The 24,063-nt window shown below is 38.0% G+C and overlaps 1 protein-coding gene across 1 annotated transcript; it reads left to right on the top strand.

Moving 5' to 3' along the window:
• The first annotated feature begins 8 nt into the window (after positions 1 to 8).
• On the top strand, positions 9 to 23,607 carry LOC123547728 (glutamine synthetase-like). The gene is made up of 7 exons (XM_045334990.2): positions 9 to 2,920; positions 8,686 to 8,872; positions 15,913 to 16,074; positions 16,539 to 16,685; positions 18,886 to 19,013; positions 19,979 to 20,178; positions 20,685 to 23,607. Exons 2-7 carry the CDS (start codon positions 8,689 to 8,691, stop codon positions 20,968 to 20,970), a joined length of 1,107 nt encoding a protein of 368 aa, XP_045190925.2. The 5' UTR covers positions 9 to 2,920; positions 8,686 to 8,688; the 3' UTR covers positions 20,971 to 23,607.
• The last annotated feature ends 456 nt before the right edge of the window (positions 23,608 to 24,063 follow it).

Here is a 24,063-nt window from a genome sequence, read left to right as displayed (position 1 = left end):
CGATATAAATTTACTTGCCTCTGACCGGGTTCAAGATTCACTCTGGGTCTAAAATTCTTCATCATTCAACTGGCTTACGGAAGGCCAATAGTTCTACCCGGGTATCCGCCCGTGATGAAATAATGCACGGAGAGGCGCCTGGAGTCTTACCCCAACACCAAAGCTGGAAAGTTCCCCTTTTGACCTACTGGTATATTTGCGTCGATGCGACCTTAGAATTATTTTCACAGTTTTATTAGCTCGACTATTTACTGGGATAAATAAGACTGTTGTACTCGTGTCGGCGTCACGTTGCATTCAGATTTATGTCCGGCTTCCCAATTTCACTATATCTTCCTAACTATTGCATCTATTACAATCTAACTGTGTGCAAGGGTTGGTCTTGTTAAGCGGCAGACATCTATCAGTTTTGGGTCAGGTATCCTAAAGGGTAAGGTCACTGGGGTCAAATATTGTAATAGTGTTAGTTAAAATGCAAGCTTCTCAATTACATTATATCTTCTTAACTGCTCTCCCTATAATCCCCAAACCTTATGTAACGATTGGACAGAAAACGTTTGGTTTAGAGCTAAGTACACTAAAGATCAAGGTAACTGGGATACTGTCCGTTAAAGTTTTATGACACACCTCTCAAGATTAGTTTTAACTCGCAGTGTCTCTTAGTATTGGTATCCCTCATACCCCCACTTCTTACCCCTACCACCACTTTATACTTACCTTGTGTCTTAAATTGTTTCTTAGATTCCCAATACCCGCTATGTACTTCAACCCAACCCACCCACAAAAAGGTTTTTAGCTTGAAGAATAAGTAGAGCTATCCTACTCACCACGGCGTCGGCGTAACACCTTGGTTAAGTTTTTCGTACAAGCCCACATTTTGACAAAGTCTTTTGAGATAAAGTTTTAAAACTTTCAACACTTGTTTACCATCAATATGTCCAGTTTTAGGCAAGAGTACATAACTCCATCAAGGATTTTGGCTGAATTATGGCCCCTTTTAACTTACAAATCTTGGTTAAGTTTTTTCTTACCAGTTCATATTTTGTTTAACGTTTTTGACGTATGACTTTGAAACTTTTATCACCTGTATATTATAACAGTCTCTAACTGTAGGCAATAGTCGAAATTCTGTCAACTATTTTGGCTGAATTATGGCCCTTTTTAGGCTTGGAAATTGGTACAATTTTCGCACAAGTCACGTCAGCGTTTTGTCAAAACTGTTTGACATGTGGCTTTGAAACTTTGAACACTTTTTTATCATCATAATTTCCATCTGTAGGCAAGAGTACATAACTCTGTCAACTATTTTGGCTGAATTATGGCCCTTTATGGACTTGGAAATTGATTCAGTTGTCATACAAGTCAGCGTTTTGTCAAAACTATTTTGCACTTGTTTATCGTCATGATTTTCATCTGTAGGCAAGAGTACATAACTCTGTCAACTATTTTGGCTGAATTATGGCCCTTTTTGGACTTCGAAATCAGTTGAATTTTTCATACCAGTCCATATTTTGCCTAACCCGTTCGTCATATGGCTTTGAAACTTTGACCACTTGTTTACCATCATAGTCTACATATGTAGGCAAGACTACATAACTAGGACAGGGGCTTTAGCTCAGTTATGGCCCTTTTTTGACATAGAACTTAGTTAAGTTTCGCATACCATTCCATATTTTGTCTAAGCTGTTTGATATACGGCTTTGAAACTTTGCCATATAGTGCAAGACTTGCCCAAATTCGCAAATACAGGTACATTGTTTGTTTTATCTATTATTTTTTTGTCTGAAAATCTCTGGTAATATTTTGACCCCATACTTCCATCAATTCATCGAATAGTCGAGCGCGCTGTCAACAGACAGCTCTTGTTTACATTCCCGCCCCCACCCCTTCCTCGTCACACATACTTCTGGATAAAATCATATATTGATTACTTTTTCCACTTTTTAATTTTTCTTATTATTTTTAGCAAATATCTACGAGGTATGGTCGTCACTTGATCGTGATCGTCGGCGTCGGTTAAGACTTTTGTTTAGGTCCACTTTTTCTCAAACAATATAAGTGCTACAGCTCTGAAACTTTGTAAATCATCATTAGAGGAGTAAGTAGGCCAAGAACCATAACTGTCATTTGCATTTTGTCCAAATTATGGCCCCTTTTCAGTTATTTTTCACAAATTTGAATTTCTTGGTTAAAATGGTTGTTTAACCCTTTACTTCAATACAAATGTACTATTGGAGCAATAGTTTTGAAACTTTGCAAGCTTGTTTAATATCATTATATTCGTAATTAGGCCGAGAACCATAACTCTGTTATGCATTTATTCAGAATTATGGCATTTTATGCACTTGGAATTTCTTGATTTAAGTTTTTGTTTTGGTCTACCTTTCATTTAATCATTTAAGAACTATAGCTTTGAAGTACTTGTTTAATTTTGTTAGATTAGCACATAGGTCAAGAAACATAACTCTCTCTCTTGCATTTTATCAGAATTGTAGGCATTTATTTACTTAGAATATTTGTATTTCTTAATTATATTTTTAGGTGCACTTCTTTGAATACTATAGCTTTGAAACTTTATATAGTTTTATGTCATTAAGAGAAGGAACCATAACTCTTTCATTATAACTCTTTCCTTGCATATTGCCTTATGTCAAGCACTTACAGACGAGCGTTTGCACAAACAGTCATTGCTCTTGTAATTAAATTCATGAAATGGTCTCTATCTAAATAAACAAAATAAATGGATTTCACTGCTGTTACCGCGTAAATAAATAAGGAACGTTCACACGAAGATTTAGGAAAGTGCAAACAACTACATACACGATATAACGTTATCGTTCTTCTCTCAATTGTAAATGTTTGCCCCGTGAACGAGGTCTGATATAGATATATTTATGTGTTAGGAAGTACTGCATCTGTCGTAAGTTTTGTATTTTTTACCGATTTTTTTACCTTATTTTGAATACTTGTATGTAAAAATATGTAATAAAATATGCTTAAACTAATACACATACTAGGGTAGCTGTCAAGTTTACTGCATAATCATTTATTATATACTTTACAAATGCTGTAACGTACGGAGGAGCATTAGTGCCACGTGCGTTTTATTTATTGACTGGAAATTTCGAGATACTAACTGGAAATTTCAGGTTACTAACTCGAAATTTCGAGATATTTGACTCCAAATTTCAAGATACTAACTGGAAATTTCGACTTCGCATCTTGCCCTTTAATCCGCAAAATTTTTGAACGTCTGGTCAAACTTTTGACTCTTCGAAGTGGAATCATCTATCTACGCATCAATATATTGTACCCAACTTGAACATATACTACCATACATCAATGTATGAACTACCCCATAGCCTCTAGAACTACTCCAGATTTCAAACTGTATCCAAGATATATACCTTCATATACATGTATAGTGCGTTCAGGTGATAGGGGCTCGAACTAGGTCGAACACCTTCCAGATATAGTCAAAGTAGTAAAATATCCTAAGTTTGAATACTTCCCGGTCACCTTCTATGGCCTCTCCTCAAAATCTAGATCTGTCCAGGTACCCAATCTTGGTCAGACTCATTACTACACGTTCATATAGGGTATGTCTATATTTCCTTGCCATAACTCATGTTTTTATTTCGTTGTAAATGAGATGTGGAGCCAAAATTTATAGTCCTGTTTGGCGCCATATAACCTATACTGTGTTGGTGCGCCGTAAAACCCAAAATAAATAAATAAATATTTCCTTGCCATATGGGCTCAAACTAGGTCTAAAACCTTCCAGACTTAAACATGGTTTAAATAGTGATATTTTTTATGAGCAAACGCTGCTCGGTCATCTTAATCACATGACCCTGTAGGGCTACCCGATAGATACACCTGGTACCTAAAATTGGCCATGGGGCCTCAGTGGCCGATTGGTTAAGGTCGTTGACTTCAAATCACTTGCCCCTCATCGATGTGGGTTCAAGCCTCACTCGGGGCGTTGAATTCTTCATGTGAGGAAGCTATCCAGCTGGCTTGCGGAATGTCGTTGGTTCTACCCAGGTGCCCGCTCGTGATGAAATAATGCACGGAGGGGCACCTGGGGTCTTCCTCCACCATTAAATCTGGAAAGTCGCCATATGACCTATCATGTGTCGGTCCGACGTTAAAATCCAAAAAAAAAAAAAAAGAAAAAAAATCTTGGCCAGGACCTATACTTCAATGTAAACTATTGTAGTGAGTAGCTCGAAATTTCGAGATACGTAACTCGAAATTTCGACTTAGTAACTCGAAATTTTTCGACTTAGTAACTCGAAATTTCGAATAAGTTACTCGAAATTTTGAGTTAATAAATAACATAAACCTCGTAATAATGCTCTTCCGTAGTAACGCAACACTTTGTAAAGGGTGTTTAAAATTATCAGAATTGTCTAAACGTATACCAGATTTACTGAATACACTTCTGGTTGGCTACATCTTCAGAGTGTTTATTATAAAGCACATACATATGTACTGTGATCATCTTATTTTAAAGAGGAAAAGAAACTAGGTCGTTAACACTTTTATTATTTAAAAACCTGTAAGATTTTAGTTCAAGTTAAACTCAACACGATTTTTTGTTCAACATCTTAATGGCATTAATTTAAAAATAAAATAGAATAGGACATTAGAGATAACGCTAAATGAACTGCAGTTGGACGTATTCTTTACTACCTTTAGCATAATAACAAAAGCAAGTCAAGACAGTGCTATACTCACCGTCAAAAGATTCGCCCTACTTTAGACAGAAACGATTTCAAATTCTTTGAAAAGTCAGAAATTTATCTTTGCTTTGTAATCATCACTATGCCGCATAATTTATTTGATTCAATTTATCTACTTACTACACATGTATCTAAAATGTTCCTTAATTAAACTAGAGTGAGGTAATCTGGTATTATCATGTCAAAATATTGATATTTCGCTGTATGCACGCACAGCTAGTAGAAGTGAGATATTATATAAATACATATTATATATAGAGAAGCTCACAACAGTCCTGTGTAATATGCATTTTTGTACTGATTACTATACTCGGGCTTGTACAGTTAGTGATTAGGTCCCATGTTCACAAAACATTTTCAGTCTCAGCTGAGTTTGATAATGAAACTTTATTTGTCATTTACATCTAAATAGCATGCTTAAAACTAAATTTTAAGTTAATAACTATTTTCAAGTGACTTTTCAGAAATGATGGTCAGTCTCAGTTGGAGTTTTACCTTGAAGTTTTAGTAAAATTAATATCAAAATTTCAAACTAAAACTCAGCTGAGACCAAAAAAAAATTTGTGAACACGGGGCCAGATTTATATGAAACGATTACGCAACGATCCTTTCAAGCATCATGCTGCGAGTCGGTCCTGTATTGAATTGCGAGCCGGTCCGGCATTTCGTTGCGAGCCTGCCGGTTCCGCATTGCATTGCGAGACTGTTCCGCCTTGATGCCAGGCCAACATCACATTGCGAGCCGGTCCCCTATTGAGTCCTGCATTGAAAGCCGGTCTCGCATTGCGAGCAGGTCCCCTATTGAGTCCTGCATTGAAAGCCGGTCTCGCATTGCGAGCCGGTCCCCTATTGAGCCCTGCATTGAAAGACGGTCTCCATTGCGAGCCGGTCCCCTATTGAGCCCTGCATTGAAAGACGGTCTCGCATTGCGAGCCGGTCCCCTATTGAGCCCTGCATTGAAAGCCGGTCTCGCATTGCGAGCCGATCCTGCATTGAAAGCCGGTCTCGCATTGCGAGCCGGTCCCCTATTGAGCCCTGCATTGAAAGCCGGTCTCGCATTGCGAGCCGGTCCTGCATTGAAATACGGTCTCGCATTGCGAACCGGTCTCGCATTGCGAGCCGGTCCTGCATTGAAATACGGTATCGCATTGCGAACCGGTCCTCTATTGAGCCCTGCATTGAAAGCCGGTCTCGCATTGCGAGCCGGTCCCCTATTGAACCCTGCATTGAAAGACGATCTCGCATTGCGAACCGGTCCCCTATTGAGCTCTGCATTGAAAGACGGTCTCGCATTGCGAGCCGGTCCCCTATTGAGCCCTGCATTGAAAGCCGGTCTCGCATTGCGACCCGGTCCCCTATTGAGCCATGCTTTGAAAGCCGGTCTCGCATTGCGAGCCGGTCCCCTACTGAGCCCTGCATTGAAAGCCGGTCTCGCATTGCGAGCCGGTCCCGCATTGAAAGCCGGTCTCGCAGTGCGAGCCGGTCCCCTATTGAGCACTGCTTTGAAAGCCGGTCTCCATTGCGAGCCGGTCCCCTATTGAACCCTGCATTAAAAGCCGGTCTCGCATTGCGAGTTGGTCCTGCATTGAAAGCCGGTCTCGCATTGCGAGCCGGTCCCCTATTGAGCACTGCATTAAAAGCCGGTCTTGCATTGCGACCCGGTCCCCTATTGTCCCCTATTGAGCCCTGCATTGAAAGCCGGTCTCGCATTGCGAGCCGATCCCCTATTGAGCCCTGCATTGAAAGCTGGTCTCGCATTGCGAGCCTGTTCCCTATTGAGCCCTGCATTGAAAGCCGGTCTCGCATTGCGACCCGGTCCCCTATTGAGCCCTGCATTGAAAGCCGGTCTCGCATTGCGACCCGGTCCCCTATTGAGCCCTGCATTGAAAGCCGGTCTCGCATTGCGACCCGGTCCCCTATTGAGCCCTGCATTGAAAGCCGGTCTCGCATTGCGACCCGGTCCCCTATTGAGCCCTGCATTGAAAGACGGTCTCGCATTTGGAATCAGTCCCCTATTTAACCCTGCATTGAAGGACGGTCTCGCATTGCGAGCCGGTCCCCTATTGAGCCCTGCATTGAAAGCCGGTCTGGCATTGCGACCCGGTCCCCTATTGAGCCTTGCATTGAAAGCCGGTCTCGTTCCCTATTGAGCCCTGCATTGAAAGATGGTCTCGCATTGCGAGCCGGTCCCTATTGAGCTCTGCATTGAAAGCAGTCTCTCATTGCGAGCCATTCCTGCATTGCGTTGCAAACCACCTCGGTAGCCTAGTGGTATCTAGGGTTCGCTTTGAGTGCGGAACGTGGCTTCGCTCCCTGACCGTGTCATATCGAAGATGTAAAAATGGTACTAGTAGCTTCCTCGCTTGGCGCTCAGCATAAAGAGGATGGTACTAGGACAGATCAGCCCGTCGTAAGTATAATGTCACAGAATGGGGTATTATGTTACGTGTCTACGTCGTGATATTCCAATGAAGCAGCACTGTAAATTGGGCATTGCCTTCACTATTACAAGTAGACACTGTCGTTTATATGGCAGAATAAAATGTGGAACCGGTTCCACATTGCGAGCTTGATCCGCATTCATTGTGAACCGGTTCCAAAATGCATTGGAAGCTAGTCCTGTATCCCATTACGAGCTTGTCCCTCATCGTGTGCATTGCATAGCGAGCTTGGCCCGCATCTGACATAAAAGCGGGCTCGGGAATCGAACTTTACGCTAACATAAGTATACTTCACATAGTTATGGATTTTAAAACTTTCACAGGAAGCTAGTGGCAAGGAAGTATTTTCTCCGCAGTGAGGAGCCTGAGTATAATGATACGTTACTGGTTGTAGATGCAGATTCGAGAATAGGTTTTGACGGTATCGATGCTCTGGAAAACATTCCTCGAGCTTGCTTTAAGGCTTTGCCTTTTTTATATTAGCGGGCTTGAAGAGCTGACCCAAATTCCCTGCTCGAGATTCGAAAGTTTACGGTATCATGAATATACTTTCACAGATAGGGATAGAATTTGAACTTTTGCCGAAAGCTAACATGGCAAACCTGAAGACGGGGTTGTGAAGACAGAATAATATTCGACTGCTCAAAGTTATCAGTTAAAAGTCCTAAAATAGAAATATCGAAAACTGAAGATAAATTTTGGAAAGAATCTATATTATTCCTATCATAAACGCGGCGTATAGTAAATGATGTCACCGTGGCATCAAAGTATGATATTCACTATAATAGGTTTAATTTAAACTTTTTTTAAGTAAAGTTTCTTGCAAATTTCACTTTCATATTATTATTTAATAGTGAGCTGCTCTTCAGGACTAAGTGTTTACCAAATAAGACGAAAATAGATACAATCTGTTGATGGAAATATGTCCTTTGCTCAGATGTCCGACCGAAGTCGGACCGTTCTGCTGGTATACGTACCGTGGCAGTTGTAGACTAACTTTTTTATCGAGGGAACACGGTACTAATGAGGCTATAATATTATGATGGTGTTCGAACCAGACTGACTTTAAATCAATCCTTCTCCACATATGTTTCGTGCTGAAAAAAATGCCTGATACTTTCGGAGAAGTTATTTTTAGTACCGGTATCCAGAAATCCTGAAACAAGTTAAAAATGGAAATATCTCCTTATTTAATTTAGTGTGATTTTTTACTCTAACTGTTCAGCAGATTTGCATAGGACCTGACTTTAAAGAGAACTCGGCCTAGTTGGCACTGAAACAGTCTGCTTTGTATGCATACGATAAAATTCTTTGTGCTACGTCCTTTTTGTGCGTAGATTTGAAAGAAATTTTGAATATGTTATGTAGCCCAATTGAGGGCAGTTGATAAAATGTCATTGCCCCAACGAGCACATTTATCTACATGATTAGCTAGTATTGTATTTATGCCAGATCATTTACTCAGGTTGTCTACATAATTTATTCAATTATGCCAGATCATGTTTAGCGGAAACGGAAGCCGTGGCTATACCGCTTACACGGACAAGAACGTGCTCAATCATTACTTGACATTAGACCTGCCGGATGACCATTTCATGTGCGAATACATATGGATTGATGGAACGGGAGAAGGGATACGTTCCAAGTGCAAAACTATTGATTTCCCAATAAACAGCGCAGAAGGTATCAAATTTTGTAATTAAAAAACAAACTCGAGAATCCATTCTGATAATCAGCTGAGCAGAGCAGTTGATCATACTGGTAGGAGGTCACTAACAAACAATAAAAAATATTATGCGCCAATCAGAAATATAAGACAATAGCGATACAGTTGGCTTTATTGTGCAGAGGAATCATGGCCAGATGGTTTAGAAGGTACACACTGTAACAGTAACCTTTTCTCACACACGTGTGCAATATATGTCCGGGTTATTTTTATTGGCAATGTTTACTACGTTCTTAATGTCACATGCCTTCTCTTCAGCAACATATTTAAGACGTATACTAAAATTGCTGCAATGGCATATGTTGCCAAATTAAGTAGCTATAAAAGTATGATTTGCATAAAACTGGCAAATACATGTAAAATTAATGTCAAGCTAAATCAAAAGTTTTTGACGCTTCAAAATTAGGTCATGGAAACAAGGGAATTAAACACTAAAGTAAAATATCTCACAAAATCTGCCGAGTGCCGTGTTTGTGAGGCATAAGGGACACGGTACCTGCCTAGCAATCGGGAGGTCAAAGGTTCGTGTCCTGTGAGGGGCAAGTCTTGTAACTTAAAAGAGACCGGTTGGTGAGTCGCTATCTATATGTAGTTAATTTCCGACCTGCCTGGTGCCTGGCATTTAAAATAAGATCGGGAAAGTAATGCTGTTATCATAAGCCAAGCAAGTCTGGTCCTTTCAGGTTTAACTCTATTGTACACAGACACTTCACTTATACTTTAACTCTATTTTCAATGTAAACATTTTGGATTTTGGTGCAAAGTTCTGTTCGTTTTGTATGTGCAGTTCAACAATTGAAACTGGAAATATATTTAAAAAATTACGCGTCTGGGAAACGCTTCTGCTGATAGTGCACTCAGAGCATGAGCAGAGGTCATTATAAAAGCTAATTTCTGCCAAAAACTGAAGGTTTATACCAATTTTCTTTCTAAAAAGGGCTAAATAAGAAAATGTTAGTCCATAGTTCGACGTACACGTTCCTTTTCTAAATATCGAGGAAAACAAATAAATGATTAGCTTATAAATAGATTCATACTGGACCAAGTCTGACCCATTTTCTTCAAGAAAGTGTCTAGAATATCGTAAATATAGGTTAATTTGCCAAAAGCATGTAATGTATGAACATTGCATGCATGACTTTCATAACATAATTGAAACGACAGTTTGGCAAAGTATTTTTTCTGATCACTCGATGTCCGGCGCCCGTCGTCTGTCGTCTGGCGTCTGTCGTCTGTCGTCTGTCTGTCGTCTGTCTGTCGTCTGTCAACATTTAGATTGTGTATGCGATAGAGGCTGTATTTTTCAACTGATCTTCATGAAATTTGGTCAGAATGATTACCTTGACGGAATCTAGGCAGAGTTCGAAATAGGGTCATTTGGGTTCAAAAACTAGGTCACTAGGTCAAATAAAAAAAAACATTGTGTATGCGATAGAGGCTGTATTTTTCAACTGATCTTCATGAAATTTTGTCAGAATGCAACCTTGATGAAATCTAGGTCAAGTTCGAATATGGGTCATCTGGGTTTAAAAAATAGGTCACTAGGTCAAATCAAGGAAAAACCTTGTGTATGCAATAGGGGCTGCATTTTACACTGGATTTTCATAAAATTTGGTCAGAATGGTTGCCTTGATGAAGTCTAAGTCAAGTTCGAATATGGGTAGTCTGGGGTCAAAAACAAGGTAACTAGGTCAAATTAAAGGAAAGCCTTGTGTATGCGATTAATTTTCAATTAATCTTCATGAATTTTGGTGAGAATGATTATCCTGATAAAATCTAGGCCAAGTTCGAAAAGGGGTCATCTGGGGTCAAAAACTAGGTCACTAGGTCAAATCGAAGAAAAACTTTCTGTATGCGATAGAGGCTGTATTTTTCAATTAATCTTCATGAATTATGGTCAGAATAATTATCTTGATGAAATCTAGGCCGAGTTTGAAAAAGGGTCATCTGGGATTAAAAACTAGGTCACTAGGTCAAATCAAAGAAAATCCTTGTGTATGCGATAGAGGCTGTATTTTTCAATTAATCTTCATGAGTTTTGGTCAGAATAATTGCCTTGATGAAATCTAGGTCAAGTTCGAAAATGGATTATCTGGAGTCAAAAAGTAGGTCACTAGGTCCAATCAAAGGAAAAGCTTGTATATGCGATAGAGGCTGTATTTTTCAGTTGATCTTTCTGAAATTAAGATAAAATGATAACCTTAATAAAATCTAGGCCGAGTTTGAAAATGGGTCATCTGAGGTCAAAAAGAAGGTCACTAGGTCAAACCAAAGAAAAAACATTCTGTATGCGGTAGAGGCTGTATTTTTCAACTGATCTTCATGAAGTTTGGTCAGAATGATTGCATTGATGAAATCTAGGTCAAGTTTGAATATGGGTTATCTGGAATCAAAAATTAGGTCACTAGGTCAAATCAAAGAGAAACATTGTGTATGCGATAGAGGCTGTATTTTTCAATAAATCTTCATGAAATCAAGTCAGAATGATTGCCTTGATGAAATCTAGGTCAAGTTTGAATATGGGTCATCTTGGGTAAAAAAAAAATGTCACTAGGTCAAATCAAAGAAAAACCTTGTGTATGCGATAGAGGCTTATTTTTCAATTGATCTTCATGCAGTTTGGTCAGAATGATTGCCTTGATAAAATCTACGTTGAGTTAGATTATGGGTCATCTAGGGTCAAAAAGTAGGTCACTAGGTTAAATCAAAGAGAAACCTTGTGTATGCGATAGAGGCTGTATTTTTCAACTGATCTTCATGAAATTTTGTCAGAATGCAACCTTGATGAAATCTAGGTCAAGTTCGAATATGGGTCATCTGTGTTTAGAAACTAGGTCGCTAGGTCAAATCAAGGAAAAACCTTGTGTATGCAATAGGGGCTGCATTTCACACTGGATTTTCATAAAATTTGGTCAGAATGGTTGCCTTGATGAAGTCTAAGTCAAGTTCGAATATGGGTAGTCTAGGGTCAAAAACAAGGTAACTAGGTCAAATTAAAGGAAAACCTTGTGTATGCGATAGAGGCTGTATTTTTCAATTGATCTTCATGAAATTTAGTCAGAATGATAGCCTTGATGAAATCTAGGTCAAGTTCGGATATTGGTCATCTGGGGTCAAAAACTAGGTCACTAGGTCATATCAAATAAAATACTTATTTATACTCAAGATTTTTTGCTCCAATTTTAATGATAATTGGTCAGAATATTTTTTTCCATGAAATCACTAGGCCAAACATGTTTGCACTGTTATGGTGTGTTTCTCAGGTGAGCGACCTATGGCCATCTTGGCCCTCTTGCTGTAATTAATGGACGATATAAAATGGTAAGTAGGTAAAATGGTTCAAATAAGCTTTAAGCTGTCATCATAGTCGAGCTAAAATAAATTAGTATAAACTTAACAAAATAGGCGAAAGGATTAGATGTAGAAATCGCTCTCAATTTCTCGAAGGGCAGATTGGTAAACGAGTAACGATTATGTGCAGACACCGTCCTCAGTCACCAATAAATGAGATTGGTAAACAAGTAAGGATAAGGTGAAGCCCCAGTAGATGAGATTGATAAATAAGTAAGGATTAGGTGAAGCACCAGTAGATGAGATTGATAAATAAGTAAGGATTAGGTGAAGCCCCAGTAGATGAGATTGATAAATAAGTAAGAATTAGGTGAAGCCCCAGTAGATGAGATTGATAAATAAGTAAGGATTAGATGAAGCCCCAGTAGATGAGATTGATAAATAAGTAAGGATTAGGTGAAGCCCCAATAGATGAGATTGATAAATAAGTAAGGATTAGGTGCATCATCTTTATATGAAATTGATAAACAAGTAACGATTAGGTGCTGCACCAGTATATGAGATTAATAAACAAGATAGGATTAGGTGCAGCACCAGTAGATGAGATTGATACATAAGTTAGGATTAGGTGAAGCCCCAGTAGATGAGATTGATAAACAAGTAAGGATTAGGTGAAGCACCAATATATGAGATCGGTAAACAAGTAAGGATTAGGTGCAGCCCCAGTAGATGATATTGATAAATAAGTAAGGATTAGGTGAAGCACCAGTATATGAGATTGGTAAACAAGTAAGGATTAGGTGAAGCCCCAGTAGATGAGGTTGATAAATAAGTAAGGATTAGTTGCATCATCTATACATGAGATTGGGTAGCAAGTAATGATTAGGTGTAGACATCGATCTCAATCAATCGAAGGTGAGATTGGTAAACAAGTAAGGATTAGGTGTAGGCATCGCTTGCAACTTTTCGACGGTTAGACGTCTCGAGTTGGACTACACCAATAGAAGAGATTGATAAACAAGTAAGGATTGGGAGCAGCACCATTAGATGAAATTCGAAAACAAATAAGGATTAGGTGCAGCAGCAGTAGATGACTTCAATATCACCCATTTAAATGATTTAGCAGAACGTCTGAAATTATCAGTTGGCTATTATATTACGTGTATGACAAGTGTCTCTAATGTTATAATATGAGTTTTTAGTTTGAACAAGAGTGTCAGACTGTCATTAAATACGCCCGTCATCGAATTTGGTCTAATTCAAGTGCTAAAATCCAAGAGTGCCTGGGGCTGATTTTGCTGGTTATCGAACTTGGCCGAGATTTTTGCCCACAAACATTGTCAGCAAGTTTAGTGAAGATCGGATGAAAAATGTTCAACTTAGAGAGCGGAAAAAGCTAAATTCGCAGATTTCTAGTATTTCAATGGCCATAATCCAAGAGGGCCTAGGGCGATTTGGCTGGTTATCAAACTTGGCTGAGATATTATGCCGACGAACATTATCTGCAAGTTTGAGGAAGATCGGGTGAAAATTGTTTGACTTAGAGAGCGGACAAGGCTAATTTCGCAGTTTTCGAGTAATTCAAGGGCCATAATCCAAGAGTATATGAGGCGATTTTGCTGATTATCGAACTTAGCTGAGATATTATGCCTCCAAACATTGTCACCAAGTTTGGTGAAGATCGGATGAAAACTGTTCGACTTAGAGGGCGGAGAAGGCTAAATTTGCAGATTTTCGAGTATTTCAAGGGCCATAACTCAAGAGTGCCTGGGGGAATTTGCTGGTTATCAAACTTTGCCGAGATATTACACCCACAGATATTGTCATCAAGTTTGGTGAATATCGGATGAAAACTGTTTGACTTAGAGGGCGGATAAGGCTAAATTTGCAGATTTTGAGTAATTCAAGGGACATAACTCAAGAGTGCCTGGAGCGATTTTACTGGTTATCGAACTTGGCTGAGATATCATGCCCACACACATTGTCATAAGTTTGTTGAAGATCAGATGAAAACTGTTTGACTTAGAGAGCGGACATGCTTTTGGACGCAGACCGCCCGCCGCCACCCGCCGCCCGCCCGCCACGGGTGTTCACAAAATACGCCCCGCTCTATCAGAGACGGGCGTATAAAAATGAAATAACCAAATATCTCGGAACACCCGTAATACACATTTTATATGTAAAATGTGCGTTCAGTGCCTACAATGAACATGTAATGACATACATATGAATTTTCAGTTTCAACAAATTGATGAGAACTTTTGTTGATTCAATTTTTACTTCAATTATATTGCATTTTCACATTATAATAAACAACTTAGTTTGTAATTGCCTATCAATTCAATCATCCGCTCGTTGTTATCGCTTCCTAAGCTTAGATATGCACATTCTTGTTGATCTCAGATAATCTCATAGCTTATCTAAAATAATCACTTCCATTTTGATCTCAGAAAATCTAATTGCTAATAGTAACAATCACAATCTTGTTGATCTTAAATAATCTCATTGCTCAGCTTTGTTAATCACTTTTCTATTGATCTCGGATAATTTCATTGCTACGTTTAGACAATCATTTCCATGTTTATCTCAGATAATCTCATCGCTAAGCTTAGATAAACACTTCCTTGTTGATCTCGGATAATCTCATAGCTAAGTATAATCACACTCTTGATGATCTCAGATAATCTCATTGGTATGCATAGACAATCACTTTCTTGTTGATGCAGTTAATGTCATAGCTTAGCTTAAATAACCACATTCTTGTTGATCTCAGATAATCCCTTTGCTAATCTCAGACAATCGCCTTTTTATTGATCTCAGATAAGGTCATTGCTAAGCTTAGACAATCATATCCTTGTTGATCATGGATAATCTCATAGTTATGCTTAGATAACCACTTCCTTTTTGATCTCGGATAATCACATAGCTAAGCTTAGATAACCACATCATTGTTGATCTTGGATAATCTCATTGCTAAGCTTAGATAGTCACTTCCTTGTTGATCTTGCATAATCTCATTGTTGATCTCGGATAATCTCTTTGCTATGCTTAGATAACCACTTCCTTGTTGATCTGGGATAATCTCATTGCTAAGTTTAGATAATGACAATCAAGTTCTTGTTAATATTTGATCATCTCCTTGCTAAGTTCTTTGCTCTGCTTAAAGAATCAGTGTCATTGTAAGCTTTGATATTCTTTCTAAGCTTAAATTATTAGCTAGTCTTTCTAAGTTTAGATAATCGTTTTCTTGCTAACCTAAGACATTGCTACTCTTAGATAATCACATTTTTGTTAATATCACACAATCATGCTAAGCTTAGATAATCAAACTACTCTCTTGCTCAGCTTAGATAAGCACTCTCCTGCTCAGATTAAATATACACTTTCTTGCTAACATTAGATACCAGTAATCACTGTCTTAAGAAGCTTAGATAAACACTTTCTGCTTAAAGTAAGCTCAGATTATCATTTGGTTAATAAGCTAAGATAATCTCTTTCCGGCTAATCCCGGACAATCACCTTATTGCATAGCGCTCGTGTAAATATACTTTAATACCTGACTCGTAATAAATGTATATCTGTCATTTAAATATGCGCTTCATAATCCGTTAAATAGTATCTATTGTCATTGAGATTGTTATACTGTTCTACAAGAACTCTTGAGGTAGAAACGTGATGTAATTGCATATATATATTTACGTTGAAGACTGTCCAGTATGGAACTATGACGGTTCAAGTACATACCAGGCTGAAGGCTCGAACTCGGACATGTACCTTCACCCCTGTGCCATGTTCAATGACCCATTTAGACGTGGGAATAATAAACTCGTTCTCTGTGATGTCTATAAATGCAACAAAGAACCAGCAGGTATGTCTTTTAATTGTTCATTTATTCATACAAAATCTACACTTCTATTGCACCTATATCATCATTGTCATCATCACCGCCATCATCCTTTTCGTCTTTATCCCTTTTCTCCCTTTCCTTAGCATTATCATCATTATCACTACATGATGTTGTTGTTATTGTTGATGGTGATGATGATGAAGAAGACGATAATGATTGTAAAAAGATAATGATGATGATTTTTTTGTATTGTAGAGGTGTGTTATTACAGAAGCCAATTATTATAGGCATGTATAACTTAAAGTGTTATATTACAGAAGTGTTAGATGTTAGAAGCATATTATTACAGAGGTGTGTAATAGAAGGGAATTACTATAGGAGTGCTATATTATAGAACTTTTATATTAGAGAAGTATGTAATTAAAGAAGAGTAATATTAGGGAATTGCTATAGAAGGGTATTAATATAGATGTATATTATTATAGAATCAAACAAGAGATGGACGTGTGCCAAGGTCATGGAAGCAGCGAAGGGGTCCTGTCCTTGGTTTGGTATAGAGCAAGAATATACGCTACTCGACTTTGATGGTTATCCATTCGGTTGGCCAAAGAACGGTTTTCCTGGACCACAAGGCAAGTATAATTCTGTAGTTAGCCTTTCCTTAGTAACGGTTGTAGAACAATTGTCCCGAAAACTATGGGTTTTCAAAGTCACTACTGAAAAAAAACTTACGAAAAGGCTATGAGTCTTTTTGGAGAGCATTCTAAGTGGCTACCTTGTGTAACGTCTAAGTGTAACTAGTGCTTATTACTTTAAATACTTAAGGTAACAGAAAAGAAGCCAACAACTATCAACAATAACAAAGTTTATTGGGAAAAGTAACAATTCAACTACCTTAAAATGTTAGTTAGCCGTGAAGGTCATTCTAATATGCAAGAATAGTCCAAATCCTGCCCTTGTCAAATTTAAATCCAGCCGGTAATAATTCCAAATTCCTCACAGAATTCAAACATTACTTAGTATATATCAAAAGTATATGAATCTTCCTTTCAAAGTTTTTTTTAATCCACAGTGTTAATGTATATCCATCAAATGTTAAATATCCAAATTGGTTATATTTTATCATAAGGAAATAAGGAAAAAATTTCAATATGATCTTACTTTAGGTTCTGCCCTGTCCTCAAACAGCTTCCTATTTAAAGCATTATGAGAGGTTCCACAACTTTCATGTATCACCAAGAATAAAAAGAATATTCTGGGAAAATCCAGAATAATTCATGTAAACATTCTATCGATGGAACTCTCTAGAAAAACCATAGAATATAAATAACTTATTGACATACATGATGTCTCAAAAACTAGATCAGGCTTTACATTTAACAATGAGTCATCAATATTTGTTTTTATAAAATGAAGCAATATGGGGAATGATATGTACATAACACTTGACACTGATAAATCTTAGAAATAATAAGTAAGACTTGAGATGGTATTGCCAATCTTAGTAACATTTGCTATGTCTGTATTTAACCTGCAGGAAGATGAGGAGTGGGTTGGGCGAAGCTGCTTCATTCGAGCTAACGTGAACTCTTGTACAGTTTACATCTGAATTTTTTTATCATTTTCAGATTTTATTTAAACTTGGTATCAGTGTGTATAACAACAGTGTGATGTGATGTGCAGTGTACGTTACACATCTAACATTCATTTATCATAGGAAAGGTCATAAGGTGTCAAGATGGGTCCTAATTATCGTCTTTGTAATATATTTATTACACATATTCCTGTTTCCTTTCAACTAAGCAGACATAGCTATTACAACATTGAGGTGTATTCAGCCTAGACTATGGTTACAAGTTCAATGTCAAAGGCTTTAAAAGAATCTTTGCTAATGAACATCTTTTTTTCCGGGACATATCTGCGATCTTGTTTTTTTCTTCGTCATAAAACAAAGATGTGCTTTTTGTCTTGACCACTTTGTTACCCATGTTCCGCCTTTATGTTTTCTTAATAAACATTGTCACCAGGGGGCGTGACAGGTTTCCTCTCAATATGTATAATATAAATTTTGAGTCTTCTTTTCAGGAACTGCTGGCCTGAATTCAATATGATTTTTCCTTATGTGGACCCTCTACTAAAAGTTTCGACTGACTTAATTTGATCCGTCAAAAAATATGGACGCCAAAGGGCGTGGTCACTTTTCCCTGTATGTATGTAGCGGAGGCTTTAAATGAATTCTCTTCAACAATTGCTAGCCTGATTTTGAAATCGATGGTTGAACGCAGTACTGACGTAACTCATATAAAATGAAGAATAACTTACGACAGTATTGCGTTCAATCCTCGAAATATAATTTCACACTTTGTAAAGTTTGTTCATTTTATTCTGGTTTGTTAAAAACATGGCCACCACAAAGAGTAGTGCCAATTTTTCCTCTATGTATATATTGTTTTCTATATGTATATAGTAGACATTGTCTGAAAATGCTGACCCAATATTAAACAATGTTACAGATATTTTCTTTATCTCTCCACGAAATTACTCCAGGCAAGCTGTGAAACTTGAGGTAGGTACTATCAAGGGCCATCATGTCACTCTATGCACAGCACAATATCCGTTTTCCAATCAATGTCAGGGAACGATTTTTTAATCTGAAATTTTCACTGCTTTTAATTCTGTAATGATGATTTCACATGGAAAACAGTTAACGGTTACATACAGGGTGGTTGGTGTCCCCCCACCCAACCCAGTCATTCATGTGACTGCAAGGAACTTAGTTGTTGCGTTTGAGGAAAATGATACAATTATTGAACTAGAAGTTCTCCATTCCAGGACCGTATTACTGTGGTGTTGGGGCTAATAAAGTTTATGGTCGTGATGTAGTGGAAGCGCACTACAGAGCTTGTCTAAATGCCGGTGTGAAAATTGCCGGTTGCAACGCCGAGGTCATGCCCGGTCAGGTGCGTAACGACACAAATTTTATCTTTTGAGTCGATTGACTATTTGCTGGACGGTATTTTACACCACCAGTCATCTAGTCCGTTCCATCAGTGAGTTCGGCTCACAGACTGGGGTTAACTTTCGTAACTACTAATCGTCCCTGCCTCACAGAAGAGTTTAACTCTACTGACTCTACTGCCATAGTTTAATAGTTCCTGGCTTGTAATGGTCGTGTAGAATGAACAGGGCAAAGGCAGTTTTATTTATTATCAAAACTAAAACTCTGGCTGGTCAGTTACATTATATGTGTGAGAAAGTATTTAAAAAATGTTTTTTCGGATTTCATGCGAAATGAATGACAGAATACAGGACCGGCTAATCCATGAATCGCTAGTATGTTTAATTTGCCGATTCTACTCTATCGTTTATTTCGCATGAAATCCGAAAAAAAATCATTCTTATATTTGAATTTTTTTCTTTTCCATTTTTAAGCAATGTTATCTTATAAATTGAACACATTTGTTTCATTTAACATAAAAATCAGCTTCCCGGTTTTTTCCGTCCACCAGACGTCTTCTAAGGAACGATAACAATACGCGGATGTCTTCAACAGTGACCCGTTATCACTAAGCAGCGTTGTCGTAAATTTGTCGTCTTTCATTTTGCTGTTCATACAAAATTAACGTTATAATTTTCAATGGAAAAGGATAGGGCGAAGGTAAATATGTTAGAGTGACAGTCTACCCTTCCATAGACTGTTCAACTGAACTAAAGTTAGACTGGCTTTTTCATTTCTGTTGTAAATTCTTGGGCATGAATGAAAATTGAATAAACAGATTCACCCGCTAAAGTACAAATTATTTGTTCATTGTCTTTTGATATAGGTGTAGCCAATAATAGAATAAAATGTTAAATAGCGATTTTTATAATTGTAACAACAGGATATTTATACTTTCAACTGTCCAACACGTTGAGTCTTTTTCAGTGGGAGTACCAAGTCGGTCCGTGTGAAGGTATTTCAATCGGGGATCATCTTTGGATATCACGTTACTTACTGCATAGGGTGGCGGAGGATTTTGGTATAACAGCAACCCTTGACCCTAAACCTGTAGAGGGAGACTGGAACGGGGCTGGAGCCCATTGTAACTACAGTACAATTCAAATGAGGGAAAAGGGTGGATTAAAGTAAGTTGAACACGTGTTAATACAAAATGTATGTGGTTTTTAGGCTCGTGAAGTTTGGCTTAAGGTCGTCAGTCATGTTATTTTTACCCTGTGTGACTGGAGTGCAAGTGGCTGAGAACTTCTTTACATGAATCTGACGTTGTGAGTCGGCCGAAGGTTAATCTCAAGCTACAAGCAAGATACGAATCGCCCGGGCTTAGAACTTGCGACTTATCGACTGATAGAGCTGTGATCTTGCTACAGATCATACCACAATATCTGACACAAATCTATTCGCTTAATAGGAAAGGAGATTTAACCTTTTTTGAATATTTTAAATCTCCGTTTTGTCATGACTTCATTAATGCTGAAATTGATAATCTTTGAGATTATCATTTAAATTGAAGATACATGTATTGCAAATGAAAAAAATATGTACCAAAGAAAACATCTTCATTACTTTGTACAGTAACATAAATATCATTAATGTAAAGTATACAGATTTCAGTCTATTTTTATGTCTTTAGATACATTGAAGATGCCATCGAAAAACTGTCGAAGAACCACAACAAACATATTATAGCATATGATCCGCACCAAGGCAAGGACAACGAAAGACGTCTCACGGGACTTCACGAGACTTCCGATATTCACGATTTCTCGGCTGGTATCGCAAACCGAGGTGCTAGTATCAGAATCCCCCGCCAGGTTGCGGAACTTGGATATGGTTATCTTGAAGACAGGCGTCCATCTTCGAACTGTGACCCGTACTCGGTAGCAGAGGTCATTGTGCAGACGACAGTGCTGGACTAGCAGGCGACAGTCGGAAACCTTGTCGCTATCAGTTTTACAGCATTACTATTGTGTATATCAGTATTTGGAACTTTACGTCTTTTACAGACTTTATTCTAGACTTTTTCTTAACCTATAACGACATTGAAATAGGCTTAGTGCTGGCGGAGTGCTACACACAAGCTATATGCATACCATTTTGCTAAAACGCTTTTTAGAGTGCTAGCTGTTTTATCATGCTGTTATATTTTGAATTAGACAAAAACAACTCATGTCAGCAAATATTAGGACCATCTGACTGGATGATCAATACACGTCCCATATTATGACGGCAGAGGGCGCTATTATAGTAATGCTCGAAAGCTTTCGCCGAACCGTGGAAAAAGTACGACATTGCGTAAAGTGTTAATGTCCGGTGACCGGACCTATCCTGTTTGATTTCGCTAGGCTTCCGGAAAGTTTAAAAAGGCCGGTGTGCGAGGATCCGTCAAAAAGTTCTGTCATGAGTTCGGATTTTTTAAGTGCTACGTTTTATCAAAATTATTTTTATTACAAATCTTCAAAGTATTTTCCCTTTACCAAAATATATTTTTGTAACCTTTTTACCGAATGTTGAAAAGCAGATAAACAGAATTCTTTTGGTACCTGTTAGAGACACTGATAAATGGCGCTGCCAAGAGAACTTTTATACTTAAATTACATTCCAGAAAAAGCATTTTCTTAAGTCTTGGAAATAATACAAAGTCACAGGGACTCAGGTCAGGTGAATAAGGCGGATGGTTTACAACTTCCACATTTTCAGAAGCCAAAAAGACTTAACAACCTCGCACTTGTGAGAGAACGCGTTGTCCTTTATAAGATGAACTCTTGACCTTCTTTTGCTTGGGCGTTTCTTAGTGTACAGAGTTGTTGTAGAATCGTCCAGAGACTGTATGATCAAATGGCCAAGGCACTTGAACGACTGGCCCACTAAAATTGAAGAAAATTGCGTACAACATCTTTTTCGAACTTAAAATTCTCTTAGCAATATAAGGGCGTTTTTGATATTTTCGCTTTCATTGCTTATTATCAGCCCTTCGCTGTGGCTCAAACATGTGCACCAAGGTTTCGATACCTCTTAGCAAGTTAGAAATAACCCGACTTCACAGCTTTTGTATGTTTTCAAAAGTTCCCGGGTACATTTAAGGCGTTGTGTCATTTGTTCCTTATTGAGCAAATGAGGTACCCACCTAGCGCAAACCTTTCTCAGGTCCAAACGCCTTTTCATAATTGTTTGCACACTGCCTTCTGATATGCCAGTACAACTGGCTATATCTTCCAACGACAACCGCGCATCCTGTTCGGCCACAGCTTTTGCAGCTTAAAAACAGAGGTTTTACGCCTACCAGAACGCGTATCATCTTCGATAGATAATTTCCCAGTTTTAAAAGCTTTAACCCACCTAAAACCTGTGCGCATTGAAATGGCCTGAGGTCCGTATATATCACACAATTCTTTGAATCTATATCAAGCCTAATGCGGCATTTAATATAGCTACGAATTTCAGTCTTTTCGTCCACTTTACAACGCGAGATGTATTTCAATTTGGAATATCTCGGTCATTTGAAAAGCAATTTGCACGAAATAAACGGATATCGTTAGCTGTTGGACACACTATTCAAGTGCAATGAAGCGTTTAAAAAATATCTGGAATAAAACTACGGAAGCCCATTAGTGACAGAACTTTTTGCAGGACCCTCGTATCATTCAATCTGTACGCATGATATTTAATTGCATAGGTGTCTTATGAGAAGCTATGCGAGCCGAAGTAGCAGCCACAAAGATATAACAGAACAGAACAGAACACACGTCGGCATTAACATACAAACACGTTTTGATATCATTTACAAGACATACAAGGAATGTACCATTAAACCGTAGCTACTTAATTACCGTGATTACATGCTCAATAACTATCATTTATCAACGAAATTTACACAGTCATTTAAGAAGCATTTAGGAACACTCCCAGAATTTACAGTAAAGTGTGTTTCTGAAAATAATGATTTTATAGAACGGTGACCAGTGCCGTCATAGATCCATTACCGTTAATAACATGTAGCGTATTAGTCGCATTTTCTTAAAACTTACACAGCTACAGACACGTTTAAATCGCTGTATTTTTGTACAGCGGCTTCAGATTTGTCGACTGTCGGTGTTTACGACGTCTTACGTCTTCCTCATATTGACATCAATGTAGGTTTTTAGTAGTTTTCGGGCCCGATTTCTGAACCCAGAGAAGAAAATCAACGATGCTACTTATCCGTTAATGCCTGTGTTTAACATGGGGCAGCTTCAAAACTGCTCAAGCGGTTCAGTCAGAGTTTTAATGAGTGTAAGTTATTCTTTTTGAATTTACAAACCATATATGTGTTGAAGCTTTTATGACAACCACAGGCTTCTTTCCGAGGTCATCTACTGAAACGAAAAAAATAGATTCACAAGGCTTAAAAGCAGCCAGAATATTAGGTTTAAAATACGATACAGTATACAACATGATGCGTTTCTAAATGTATGTATCATTGTTTCTATCATCCAGTTTTTGTAAACCTTTATCGTCATACTGCAGTATCATTTACAATTTCATATAGAAATTTGAATAAAACAAAGCAAAATGTATCCTTTACAAACTTCAGACTGCACAAACATGTATGCGAATCCACACGTGCAAAGAAATTTAGCAAAACCAACCGCGATTTTCCGCTTTTAAATTTCATAGATTTCTGATCACCTTCAAACGTAGGAACTCTATTCGCCTGCTTTTAATACAGTTTCCATGTTTGTGTAGCTGTCTACAAGAGAAAGCATCTGATCCACAATAAACCTACACTTCTCATGGTTCAAGTAAAGAATCCACTACATTGAAAATATAGAAGACTCGGTTTGATTGAGTTTGTTCACGAGAGTTAACGAACAGTCAAGCGGCTTAGGTCCATTTATAACGAACGTTCGCTTTTCTCTCATATCTCCGCTCTCGTAACTCTTGCGGGACAATATCTATCATAAAGTAACTATTATGTGTTTAATGTTTGATATGCATAATTATAATAAAAATGTTTACAAATGTCACCAAAC

Source organism: Mercenaria mercenaria, chromosome 15 (genome assembly GCF_021730395.1).
Source record: "Mercenaria mercenaria strain notata chromosome 15, MADL_Memer_1, whole genome shotgun sequence".
NCBI lineage: Eukaryota > Metazoa > Mollusca > Bivalvia > Venerida > Veneridae > Mercenaria > Mercenaria mercenaria.
This window is presented reverse-complemented; position numbering and strand designations above follow the sequence as displayed.

Coding starts and splice junctions, on each gene's coding strand:
- LOC123547728 (XM_045334990.2), top strand. CDS start 8,689: ATGTTTAGCGGAAACGGAAGCCGTGGCTATACCGCTTACACGGACAAG. Junction 16,686..18,885: donor CGGTTTTCCTGGACCACAAG/GCAAGTATAATT, acceptor TCTCCATTCCAG/GACCGTATTACTGTGGTGTT. Junction 19,014..19,978: donor CCGAGGTCATGCCCGGTCAG/GTGCGTAACGAC, acceptor AGTCTTTTTCAG/TGGGAGTACCAAGTCGGTCC.